Genomic DNA, 13742 nt, shown 5'->3' with positions numbered 1-13742 from the left:
TGCATTTCTCTCTGGAAATTGCTTTTGCCTTTATCAGCTTGGTAGAAATCTAGTGTACTGGCAAATTAAAATGAATGGGTAAGTTCAGCAGACAGTTCAGATACATGAGGCATGTAGAAACCTGATTTAACTGCCTAGTTAATGCAAGGTTCACAGTCTCTTTTCATCATGTCACTTTTTAATGGAGCAGAGAGAACAATTCTTGAATCGATCTCCTAAATTTTGCATCACTGTGCATTTACAAAAAATACAGTCACACATGGCTTAGGTTTCTGCCTCACTGGGTATATTCACTATGACCTGGAAGGAAGGAAGAAGCTCTTACCCAGGCCTGAGGTTGCCTTGGTGGCTGTGTCAGGGTGTGTTTGGCAGTCTTTGTCCCCAGAATGTTGTACTACAGCTATGCAGATCTTTGCAATAAGTAATTTTCCTCCAGCAGCGCCTTGAATGTATTTCTGGTGCTCAGCTGTAATGCCACAATCCAATTTTCCTACCCGTGCTAAGCTCAGTGTTACTGCCATAGCAGTCCAAAGCAATCAAGGCTAGTAGAGTCAGGACAGACTGTTTGCAGCAGGACAGGAAACACAGCAATGGGGGGAAAAAGCACTTCTTAGCCCAAGTTGTTCTTGAGATATTCACAAATACTTAGCCTGCTCAGAGTCTTGTTGTTTAGGTTTTCTGTGATTAGAAAAGACATCACTATACAGATTATTTATTTTTTTTTCAGGATGGTAAGGAAGGTTTCTATTTGTCTTATTATACTAACTATTGTATTAATGCTCATACTTATCTTGCTCTTGTTCTTTGTTTCATCTGCCATGGGAACAGCAAGGATTAGAAAGAGACTGTTTTCCATCCCTGGAATGTCCCTTCACCCCTGTGAATGGATTAGAATTACTGTACCACACTGGACACAGGGTTAGGATTTACCTAGTAGCCACTGCAAATAGTCATTTAGGGTACAGCAGAAACATCTGCTCAGGTATGCAGAGAAAATAGGCATTCTTACAAATCTGAATATAATTAACATTTTAGAGAACTGATGCTAATTCTAGAATAGACTTGGCAAGAAGAGGACTGCAGTAAGGTGTGTCCCCATGTGTTTTCCAAAGGCATTATCTGTACTGCCAGATAGAGAATGCAAGTGTTGCAAATGTCACTTTTTCTGCCAAATCTGATACAGAGCATCTAATACGTGTCCCATTCCTGGTAAGCAACACCATTGGTCGTGAGGAAAAGCCTGTGGGAAAAAAATCACCTTGAATTTCATGGACTTTGGCTCAGATCCTTTCTGTTCAAGAGCCCCATAAGATCAGACAGGGACAGCACAAAGATATGTATCTGTATGATTAAGTGGCAAATCAGATACAAAGAAACTGGCAAGGCTTTTAATCATTTAATGAAGGGAAACAAGAAAAGACAGGCTGCCCAAAACAACCCTAAAAACAAGGACAAATTCACCCCTGAAATTTTAATGGATCTTATTTTTTATATTTTCATTTTGTCACTTACAAAGGTTTTTTTTTATTGTCAGCATTTCTCAAAGTGGAGAAGCCATATTGCAATCTCCTTTTCTGTAGATCACAAAAGCACTAAAAAAGCAGTGAACACCAATATCACTGAAGGTTACCTGGAAAGCACTGACAGTAGACAAGACCAGAACTACCTTAATGAATTTTGTACTCTGGGTCAATTAGAATATGGAAAATAAATTTATATTTCTGAAGTAAAAAGGAATCCAGACCTCTTTAAAGAGCAGTTTGTCTACATTTTTGGATGTGTTTTGCTGTTTAATACTCAAAGATTTGAGACTAATGGATATCCTCTCCAAAGTCTAAATTTTATCTGGAATGGTTTGATTGTGTTAAAGGGCTCTGAACGCGGAGTGAAAAATCATGTATCAAAGAGGTGATCTGATTTGCAACAAAAGAACATTTTAAATGTTTAAACAGATTAGTGAAGTGCTATATAAGTGGAAATTGTGAATTAATTTTTGCAGCACAAGGGAGAACAAACAGTAAATAAAAATTCAGATGAAACAAAGAGGCTGCTCACAGTCCAAGGCTCCAGTATTGTAATACAAAAAAAGGAAATGAATGATGAGAGCAGAATTTGTGTTTTGTAATAGACAGGACAAAATGTCAGGACACTGAGTCCTGAAACAAAAACATTAAACAAATCTTTGACACCTAATGCTCCAGTCAGTGTCAACAAGTCAGCTGTTTCTCAGGGATAAAAACATATCCTATAACACATTTCACTATCACTTGCTATTTTATAATACATGTCACATGCATCTTTTAGTTTCTTCCATTCCAGCCAGCTTGTAAAACACATTTTCCACTTTGATTTGTTTATGGTCAGTCCCCAGTGAGACCTGAATTTTTATTGCAGTTGAGAGTCATACATTTCAGAGCAAAGGAAGCTGGACCCTGAACCTAAAGAATTAGCTGGGTTTTGTTCAAGCTTATAATTTCTCTTATGAGAAGTGATAAAATAGGACTTATATTTTTGAAATATGACCGACTTTCACTTAAAGATATAGAATTTACCGTATCACAGTGAGAAGTCTCTGTGGTCACCTAGTGGAATTCAAAGGAAATTGCCAAAGCCAGTCTCCCATGCAATAGCAAAAAAGAACCTTGAGAGGGTGCTTGCTATCCTTACAATCTGAGTGTTTACACTGTGTCAGTCAACATTATCCTTCTCATCCGAACTTGGCAGGTTGTTTAAAGCAAATTGAAAAGCCAGCATCTCCCGGCTCTAGATGCTTGTAGCATTTTTATGCATCCCCTTTGCTCAGATGTAAAGGACAATATAAAATTAAAACTGTTGTAGAATCAAGGTATTTAATTAACTATTCTGTGAAATAGAAATCAGCTGCATGCAACATGAATGAGGCACAACCACCAAGCTGGGCATGAACTTTGACAACAGCTCCAGCTCTGGGTCCTTTTGTATTCCATCAGCAACACAGTAATCTCATTTTCATGAGTCAGTGATGTTCAACTGGGCTGATTGAATAGCATTTCTATTAAAAGCCAGGTAATCTAATTTACCCACAGATTAAAATCAGTCATTTTCAGGTACGATGTGAAGGGGGCATGACTGATTCTATACTCTTTGTGGTCCGACTAGCACTGGAGTGGCTTTAGGACCACTTACAAGGATCTGTGCTTACAAGCAGGCAGAAGGAGTCACGTACAGGCGCTGCCGGCAGTTTTTGTAAAGTTTGCTTTTTTCTCGGCAACGGACCCAGGGAATACTTTACAACAGAAATGTGCTGTGGAGGGGGGACTGCAGGGACCCTAAAAAAACTGGTGTAAATTGTACTTCGCTTTTCAGAGGCATCGGGTGCCTCAGCGCCGCCACCTCGGCGGGCTGCGGCCGCCACCTGCCCGCCGTGCCCGGCACTGCCGGCCTGAGCCCGGCTGATCGCGGCTTAGGACCGGGTTTAACAGCGCAAAGACGGGCTTAAGTGTCCCCCGAACAGGAGGCGAGGATCCCAAAAGCCACAGACAGGCTTAAGGGCAGCGTCTGGGTGCCACTGATGGGTGGCGATTTGTTCCAGGCGCCTGGGCAGGCTCTGGGGCCAATTCCCTGCACAGGACTTGGAATTGGGAATGGCCCCAAGGCCCCGAGGGTTCTGGCTGCCGAGGCTGCCGAGCAGACGGGATCACAGCCTCCATGCCGCTCCTCATAGCGCGCCCTGCTGCTCGGTGTGGGTGCTTCCTCAGCGCTGAGGGCTCACAGCCTCCATGCTGCCCCTCCTGCCATGCCCTGCTGCTCGGTGTGGGTGCTTCCTCAGCGCTGAGGGCTCACAGCCTCCATGCTGCCCCTCCTGCCATGCCCTGCTGCTCGGTGTGGGTGCTTCCTCAGCGCTGAGGGCTCACAGCCTCCATGCTGCCCCTCCTGCCATGCCCTGCTGCTCGGTGTGGGTGTTTCCTCAGACCTGGGGGCTCACAGCCTCCATGCTGCCCCTCCTGCCATGCCCTGCTGCTCGGTGTGGGTGCTTCCTCAGCGCTGAGGGTGGGATGTCACATTTGGGCACAGCCAAACCACACCGAGAGCAGAGCTGGGCCAGGAATAGTTTGATTAAAGCTGGAAATACCGCAGCAAATACCACATCAAGGAGGCTGCTTCAAAGGCCTGAGGACTCTCCCACACGTTGCCACCAGTGCATGTTCCTGGCCAAGACATGCGAGGGGAGGATGAAATCTGTCACTTGGGCTTTTTGCCAGCTTGGGACTTGTACTGCTCTTTCTTGTTGTGTGTTGTGAGGGTTTTGTTTTGTTTTTAAATACAGCTTTCCTGATTGAAATCAGGCTCAATGCAAAAGAGACACTAGGCTCCTCCAGCTCTCAACAAAATCTGCATGTTAGAAGCCTGTGTTGATGATCTGGAATAAATTATTCCAGGGAGGGTAAAGAGGATTTTCAGGTTTAAAGTCCTGTTATGCAAATAAGTTGTCTTCTGTTCTGCCTTTGCATTAACACAGCCTGTCATAGTTCTTCCGCCACGCTTCATCTTCTATTTCCAAATCTACATTTTTTCAGACAATTTGATTTCAAAATTATATTTACATTCTTAACGTCTCCTAATGAGCTTATTTCATTGGTAGCGTAAACTTAATTATGAGTCACACCAGGGGCTCTTTTGCTGTGAATATTTCCTCCAATTTAGCCTGATCAAAGATTGCTGGGCCGTGTGAGAACCACAGCTTCAGACATTGCACTCCTGTACATTAAGAATGAGTTAAATATTTTAAATGGAAACAATCTACTCAAGTTAGTTATGTTTTTGGTAGGGACCAGAGGCTGAGTTCAGACTGTCTTTAGAAAAGAATAGCCCTTAACATTTTTGGTACTGTAACATATTTTCCTTTGGAAGGCATGTCCAAATGGGCAAGTCCCCATAGCTGTTCCTCAAAACTAGACACTACTACTACTACTACTACTACTAATAATAATAATAATAATAATAATAATAGCAACAGTGTGAATTTTTAAAGGTTTGGGGGGAGGTAGGGTTGTTTGGTTTTTTAAATGAAAATCATATTCCAGTGCTTTCATGTCTTTAGCAATTTTTTTAATGCCTGTTTTCAGTCTTTTATCTTTTCATTGACCCCATTTGCTCAGGTGTAAAATGACTCTCAGTAACTATGATGTATACCCCAAACACGTGCACTGCAGAACAGGCTGTCAATGACAATATTGCTGTACATCTTCTGCTTCATCCCTTTCTCTGGTGAGCTTCAGATCTGCATGCAAGGTTAAAGTGCAGCCTAGGAAGCCACAGGCCCAAGTACCTAACCTCACTCCTGTCTCACTGTAGCCCAGATTTTAAAATCTGAGCCCTATATTTGGTTTCTTTATTTGCAGAGGTGGGATGTTTAGCCCCTAGCTGCCCAAGGCTTTAGTTCCTAGAGATCTAATGTGGAACAGGAATTCACATGTGGTACTGCATAACAGCTAGAGATGGCATTATTGCTTCAGAGGTTTTCTGAGCAGACTTTGTATGCCATCAGTTAATTGCCAAGATTTATTTAGGAATTTAGATATTTACATTCTCTATACTTAGTTTAAATCATAAGCAAATCCCCATGCTTAGTCAGAGCTCCTCCTGAATAGATCAGTGTCATTCTGGCCCAGAATCACTTCCTGCATTTGTTAAGAAATATTTAGTATCCCAGTCATATGCTGGGTCTTGAATATGAATTTAAAGAACCTTCTCACCACAGCTGTGAAAGGGAAGAGATCTCATGCCTGCACTGAGCAGGATAACAAGCCTTGATGGTCCTAAGCAACCTCACCTGTAGCTTCCACCCATGCCCCTGTGCCAGGACTCCACTTAAGCCCAGCCTGGAGGGTGTGTTATTTTCTTTGTGAGGGTGCTTGCCTTTAGCAGTCTCCAGGACCTGGCTCCTTACCTGGGCCCCGCTGGGCTGCTCCTTGACCTGTCCCTACCACCCCACTGCTGCCTGCAGGTTCCTGGTGCCGTGGTAGCTCTGCTGCTGGTGAGGTCAGTGCCTGGCTGGTGTGGCTGACCCTTCCCTTAGGAAGAAGCCCCACTCTGTGCTCCCTGATGCTTAGTGGGGAAGCCTCCTGGAAGGGCTGTTTTCCTGGCAGTGCCTCCAAGGGCATCAAGTCCCCTGTGCTGCTGCTTTTTAACTCAGATGTCATTATTTGTTCCTACTGCAAGTCTCTGTGATACAGGACATGTGAAGCACCCACATGCCCCACCTAGAGGAGTGGGTAAGTGTACTTCATTATTCCTCTGCAAAACTTGAAAGACTAAAATTTCCTCTTGTTTTTGCCAATTTTATGTCTCTCAAATATAGCTGCTTCTGACTTCCCCAGAGAAAGTGAGCAGAATACCTAATATTTATGCTTGTGCTTGATAACTGCATTTAAATTTTAGTAAATATTTATGGAGTCTTTAATTAATACACAGAGATAAAAGGCAGTAACTAAAGGAGTGAGAACCTAAAGGAAACATCAAAAAAGCACAGCCTTTTTATACCTAATTAAGAAGAACTACTATCTTAATGAAAACTCTCAAGCAAGTAGAGAGTGAGCAAAATCAGATCAAAGGCACTCAGTAAAAGCCCATTTTAAATGAGGCACATTGTTCCTCAAATAAACAATGTGTGTTGTGAAAGGGAGTGCTGCAATATTGGCAGTAGAGATATTTTGAGATTAAATCTGTTAGTTTTAGCATCTTTCTGGCTTATCCTGCTTTTTTCTCAGGAATCATTTTCCAAGTACAGCACTACTGAGCTTAATGTGCATACACTGGTAGGATCTCAGTAGACAAAAGCAATCACTTAAGGACAGATGCTGATACTATTTTGTATTTTGTGCTGTTTTTCATGTTTGAAATACTGTAAATCTGTACTAATGGTACTTAAGTAAATGGAACTAATCTGGTCCTAATTGTATTTTGATTTCCACTCTAAGGAGCCCATAGTGAGGTATGATATCTGAAGTAAATATATGTATTCATGAAACATGAGAAGAACTACTACTGGAAGAAAATGTTAGCAGCAAAACACAACACAGAGAGATGAACTTGAAGTTCTCATATGCAAATACGGTTTGGAAATTCTTGCAGCTCCACCAGTCCTACAACTGAAACAATGCCAAGTCAAAAATTGAATATGTTTCAGCATGGACAAGGGAATAACATGATCCTGAGACAGGCTGCACTAAGTTAAAGATGAAAGGAAGAAGTCAGCACTAGGCCAAATAGGCATTTGTTCCACCAGGAGAAAAACAATAATACTTTCTTCAGGATGCTTTCCAGTCTGCAGCTGGGAGACTTCCTGAGACAAAGATTAAAGTTGCAACTTAATGATTATTAAAAAACGGAACTGATAATACCCTATTGGTATGATTTTTCATTAAATAGTTGTACTGCTTTTTAAAACCCTTTTTGGCTTCCAAATTCAGCACGGTCTGTGACTATGGAAATGCTGCCTAACTCTTCATTTTTGTCTTCTTTAATTTTAAGCCTGTTTTGTTTTGATGCCCATTTATCATAAAAAGACTAACTGAATAATGAATGCCATGACTTCAGATCCCTCCTGCTCTTCATTTGTCATTTTTCCACCTCTCTTTAGTGTGTAGGACCAAACCTGAATTCTCTGTTCAAACTGGCTATAAACTCCTACACAGCAACAGAGAGTTGATGTACTGGAACAGTGGTGATTATTGTTTGTTCTTCAGTCCTTCCCTAATAATTTCAAGCATTTGATTACTTAGCTTAGTTAAGGCAAGCCAATAAATTGGCCTATTGAGAGAGCCATTAGCAAGGACTCCAAGATTATTTTCCCCTCTGATGAAAGCTACGGTATGTAGTGATACTATCTCTGTAAGCCTATATTTGTAACTGATTCTGCATTACAAGACCCTTTTCTGACACCTACTTAATTGGAAACTCAGTATCATGAGCATCATGAGACTTGTGCAGTTCTTCAAGTTGAGCTTTTTTTACTGCACAAAATGATTTTCTAAAATTCTGTATAACCCTGCCATCCCCCTATTTACGTAGTTCCCTCCTACTTAATTAATATAGTGCCTATTACAGATAATGTGGGATTGTGTTGATAAACTGCTTCTTGAAAAAGCAAACTAGTCTTTCATCTCTCTGATTTAATGCCTTATTTATTTATAACAGTATCTGTCTTCTTACTATACAATAGATTGCTTCCCCCTGCCCCTGCCATATCTTTTGGTGAGTGACCTTGCCAAAAGCCTCTGAAAAATCACACATTTATCTACCGACTTCTGATTCAAGGAATACCAATATATCTCTGTGGCATAATTTCCCTGTACAAATCTGTCCTGAGCCATTATTCACATTATAATTTTGATTTAATTCTATTCTCTACTGTGGCCAAGTTTCAAAATCTGATTTAACAGTTTGTATTTGCTTGCAACTTCCTTAGAAACCTTTTCAAAAGGAAGTAGCAAACCACCTCTTGCACTCACCAGCTCTGGCCCCCTGTGCTGCAGTGATATAGAATTTGATCATTTTGTATGTGACTGCCTTCTCTGGATGGGCATCCAGAGGCACAAGCAAGTGTGGAGCCGTGTGTAGCTTTGACCTCACAGTGCACTGGAAAACAAAGTCTACCTGTACTCATAGTATTGCTGGGCCAAGGGAGAAATACTAGAAAGGCTGTCCATAAAATGAAAGTTGTGGATGATTAAAAACCTCACTGAAAAATCCTTTGAATTCTGGATAAACTGTTTCTATAGTTGGAAAATGAGGTGTATTTTAAGACCTGTCATTACTGCAGTCTAGGAGAGCTTCTTTGTTCTTGGAGCTCCACAGATGTTTGCGAATTAAAATACAGATTTGCAATATGAATGTATGTAGAGATGGAGGAATGATTATTTGTTTTCTTTGCTGAATCACAAAAACTAATTAATTGCCCAAGACAACATTGGCAGTTTGAGTGAAACAAACTTAATTTTTGTAACTTACTCCTATTCGTAAATTATGGGTTTAACTTTCACAATTAAGTATCATATATCATATGGTGGAAAATGCTATTTGTACTTTTAATCATTTTGCCTTGTCTGTTTTACAGAAACTGGTGTGCTTATGTCCATACCAGACTCATACCTACAGTTGTGGTGGATAACCTAGAAACCTTCTCATCAGGCAGAGCAAAGCCTTGCACTTGGCAAATTGGATCCTGTGCTCAGAGGTATGGAGAACTGGGAAGAAAGACTATCTGCAAGCACTTTAATTACAACCAAATACACCATAAATGTGATTATAACTTGAAAAATTAAAAGGAAAACAAGAAGGGAGCATGCCCTCACTCTGGCACCCTCCAGTCAGTTCAAAGTCTTTGAGTCAAAGAGAGGTGCACAAGTAAAAAGCTTTAAAGCACATGCAGGGAAGAAAATCCTTTCTGTACAGTTTTCCAAGCTTGTGCTCTGTTGAAGCAAAAAGCTTCCCCTGAGAGGCATAAATATTTTTATTATCTCTCTGCTTAATCCTTATTTCTGGCACAGCTTTGGTCAGGCAGTGAATCTAGACAGGTAATTGGCCTGGATGGAACTTGTAAATAATACTTCTGTTAAACATTTGGGTTTTCCTTTGTGGTTTGGGTGTCTCATTGTATTCTCTAAATGTTAGCTTTCAGTCATAAGTTAAATTGGATTTTCATGCATGAATTTGGAAAATGGCAAAATGAAGCAGCACCAGCAAAATGCAGATTGTAATGTATTTTTCCCTTGAAAAATTTTAAAAGCCTCTTAAAAGTCAGTTTGACTGTTCTGAGAATTGTCCTCTAGATGGTATGGCAGAACACACTTAAAGCTTTGTTGAAACTGGGAATAGAGCTTCCTTAGCATTTGGTGACTCTGAAATGCAATTGACTGCATGGCAAAACTGTGGAGTGGACCCCGTGGTTGAAGTGTTGCCAATTTTGTTATTTTGTTTTAGGTTTTTTCATATTTTATTTGCTTTAGGTCCTTGTGCTGCTCTTATAAATTAGGCTCTACTACATAAATTTCTGAGGCTCCTTTACGTGGATTATTTTTGAAATTTCTATTCCTGATTAACTCCTTTCAGGAACATTTCATTTTTATGAGTGGTTTTAGGAATGGATTATGCTAATGCAGAATAGGGGGTTTTTATCATCAGACTATCCACGCAGCAAAATAACCAGGAACTCTCTTGAATTCCATTCATCTTAATCTTTATTGAGTTCTTGCTGCTGAAAAAGACATTTCTTAAAGCCAAAGCTGGCTGGGGACGCATGCAAAGCTTCTACCAGCTGCTATGAGAATTTTAATGTATGTAATATTACATCCCTTGGGAAAGGGTGACAACATTAACTGGAGTGTAAAATACGGTGGCGATTTTTAATGCATTGGGAGGATACTTTGGTCTAACAGCCTTTAAATTTCTCTCTTTTTCTGGAATAATTTATATAAGGATTGTGTCTACAAAACAATTCAGTAACTGTTTTATCATCATATTTTCTGAGATTTTAGGTGTTTTTCATGTCAGTGCTTATAGCTAGTAACAGCATGTGACATTATTTTTATTTGAACTTTGTATTTAACATCTTAAAAGGGCAAGGAGAGTTGCTGTAGTTTATTCTGTATGCCGTACAGCAGCATGTTCATTCTAAACTGACTTCTCTGTGAAGTTAAGAAACCCAGGAGAAGTGATGGGGTAGCCAGGACATGCAGAATCTGTTGGAACACAGAAAAAATTGCTGCTTTCTTTGATGTTGCATGCTGTTAAAGCAATAACTGAAGCCTCACAATTACATAGAAAGGCCCTGGTTTTCCTGAAATCCAGAGTAGAATTTTTCACACTTTATTGGATTAATGGTTGTATGATCTTGTTTAAATAATCAGAAGGGAAGGTTTCCAGTGTCCACTAAATGTGTGCTGATGTGGTGTAAATTTATTGTGAATGCTTTTTTCCACCCATTTCAAAGAAAAGTGGTACATAAAAATCATGGGTTTGTCTCCCTTTTTCAGTTTAGTAATTATTAATTGCAATGTCTTCCATAAAAGATTGCAATATTTGAATCCTGAGTAAGATATTCTAGGAAGAAATCTAAAGAAACATCAGGTTTCTTTAAAATTCATGCAGATAATCTGGAGGTTGCAGTATTAAAGCTGTGATTGCTAATGAAACACCAAACCCTGGTTAGAATTCACTTTGAATTTCAAGCAGTGATAAAAGGATATGACAAGTGAGATAATGTGATGAATCTATGCAGGTATCTTAGAGCTCCTCTTTGGTTACCTAAAACAGATTTAAATAGTTCTCATTTCACAGGTCCCAGACAACAACACACCAGGCTTACAGAATCAAACATAAAATAGTGACATCGCTGGAGTGGAAGTGCTGTCCTGGGTACAGTGGGCAAAACTGCCAGCCCAAAGGTGAGTAGAGCTGTAACGGTCTGAACTCTTCACTTAGCAAAAGAAAACAATGCAAGTTTGATCTGTGAGCAAATGGTTCTATTGAAAACAAATGCAGTGCTTTCTGTCAAATTCAAACCCAGAAAAATGCACAATAAAAAAAAAAAAAGCTTTGGGATGTTGACTCTTCCCTGCATGTGAATTTCCAGAGCATCTACGCAGAATGTCTTTTCCCCTCTTCCACTCTAAATAAAGCTCATAAAATCTCCAGGCATATTTCATTTTGCTAAAATATGGAGTTTGCATTCAGTGCATCTCTACTTTTGACCTTTTAGTTATTGAGAATTGCAGTGCTGGGGGAATTAAATCCAGATCCTCTATTGAACACTTGCTGTAATATTCCTCTACACAAGTGTTTTCTTTTGCCTTTTGGTTTTAGGCTCCAAGAGTATATTTTGTTTGTGATAAAGTAATGAATCTTTTCTTTTTACTTCTCTGAATTTTGTACTTATTCTACTGTTCATTTCAACAGTGACTGAATTTTTCTAGGTATTACACATGATCCCTGTATAATTGTGCCCTTTTTGACAGAATAGCCTTTTACCTCTGCCCTGATGATCAAACATGTGGCATCATATTGTAATTTTACATCTGTATAAAAGCCCTTTCTTTGCTGCTGGCCTAAAGCAAGCAGTCCTTGAAAAATTAGATATGGCATCAGCATACAGGTTTTAAATTAATGAATATTGCAAGAGAGGCTATTAGATATGATAGGGAATTCAATCAGCAGCAGTAAAGTAAAGGGCTGTGATTAAAAATTAATGTAGAGGAATGAAAAAAAATCACTATTGTTCACATCCAGGAGGGAAATTTCAGTGCCAAAGAGCCAGAACCTTGGCAGGCACAAAATTCTCCTCTGCACAGCAGTGTGGAGTCAGACATTAACAGATATAACAGCAAGGCTGTCCAGTGAGCATGGATCAAGTGTTTTAAATATTTCCCTTCAGAAAAGAGCAAGCATTAGCAAAAATAGATTTAAAAAAATGTAAAGGGTAGCATTGAAGGGTGATGTCACCGTTGACAAAATCAAAGTGGCATCAAAATAACGGGCAAACATTGATCAGGAAGAAAATCTGTATAACTCAATTTGTAGTGGCATCTGTGTAAAAAAATAAGGATAAAGGGAAGTGCTGTGAAGTGTTACAGGAGCTGGTGTTACATCTCCTGGGTTCTATTTTCAACCATCTTCTGGCTTGCTGAGTAACTTGGGGAAGCCACTTAGAATCTGCATAACCAAGTTTACTCATCTAGAAAATTGAGATGACACTTATCTCACAGGGGCACTGGGATATTTAATTAATTAATGCTTGTAGAAATGCTTAAAGAGATTGGGATGAAAGGTGTTATGTCAGAGAAGCTTTTCTTCCTTGCTTCTGGAATCCTGCCTCCCAGAGGAGCAGACCACCAGCACAAGCCTGCTTGCATTATTCAATTCCCACCGAGGGACGTGGGCTAATGAACTTGAACAGCTGGGAGCCCCAGAGCCTTGTCTTCCTTCCTGTGCTCCACAGCAGCAGGGCAGAGGCACTGAAAGTGCTGAGTGAGGCGTTCCTGAGCCTCACTGAGCCTCCCACTTGGCCTCTCTGTTGTTCAACAACAGAGTTGTTACTGAAGGGTTTGTGTGCCAGGGGAACTGGGCTGTTCTGACAATCCTTTAGATCCTGGAAAGGCGCTGTTAGTGGGATGTGGGTTGCTCACAGCAAATGCTGATTTAAAATGCCTTCTGGTTCAACTTCTCTCTCAGACAGAGTGAAGTCATATGAAACTATTTCAGGCTGATAGTCTAGGCAGCAGAAACCACTTACCACCACCTGATAGCTATTACCACACATCTGAAAGTCTTATTTGGTAGCCCCCTTGTAACTGCCTGGCTACAGATGCTTCTCAAGGTAGTGCAGTAATAAGAGAGATGCAAGTAATATGTTCAGATCGCTGTTTCTAACCTTACCTCCCTTGTGGCAACACGTGACCAAATTGGCTAAGACATGGATCCTATTCCAGCATGGACAATGCAATTTTTAAGGGAAAATTTATAAGAATGAAAAAATGTAGATGTCATTTTTATAAGTCTAACGAGACAAGTCAATATGGATGATTCAACAGTTAAAGCATCATCATTTTGACTGGGAATATCAAATGCTTACCTGAGAGCAAAACTACTAAAACAAAAGGACAATTAAACTCGAAGTTGCAGACTTCATGATCTGTCACTTTTACTAAACACAGCTTTAGTTTAGCTTCGTGTGTGTAGTAATGAAATCCCTGTTCCTCCATGCG

At 40.3% G+C, this 13742-nt stretch overlaps 1 protein-coding gene across 1 annotated transcript in view; it reads left to right on the top strand.

Annotated features, from left to right (window-relative positions):
• The window catches only part of MMRN1 (multimerin 1), a 37904-nt gene that overhangs the window by 4257 nt on the left and 19905 nt on the right, over positions 1–13742 (top strand). The window contains exons 2-3 of the mRNA XM_058024964.1: positions 9098–9217; positions 11320–11426. Coding sequence (XP_057880947.1) covers positions 9098–9217; positions 11320–11426 — 227 coding nt within the window. The remainder of the gene's footprint in view (positions 1–9097; positions 9218–11319; positions 11427–13742) is intronic.

This window comes from Melospiza georgiana, chromosome 5, assembly GCF_028018845.1.
Source record: "Melospiza georgiana isolate bMelGeo1 chromosome 5, bMelGeo1.pri, whole genome shotgun sequence".
NCBI lineage: Eukaryota > Metazoa > Chordata > Aves > Passeriformes > Passerellidae > Melospiza > Melospiza georgiana.
The sequence above is the reverse complement of the archived record's forward strand: the minus strand, read 5'-3'. Positions and strand labels throughout refer to the sequence as shown.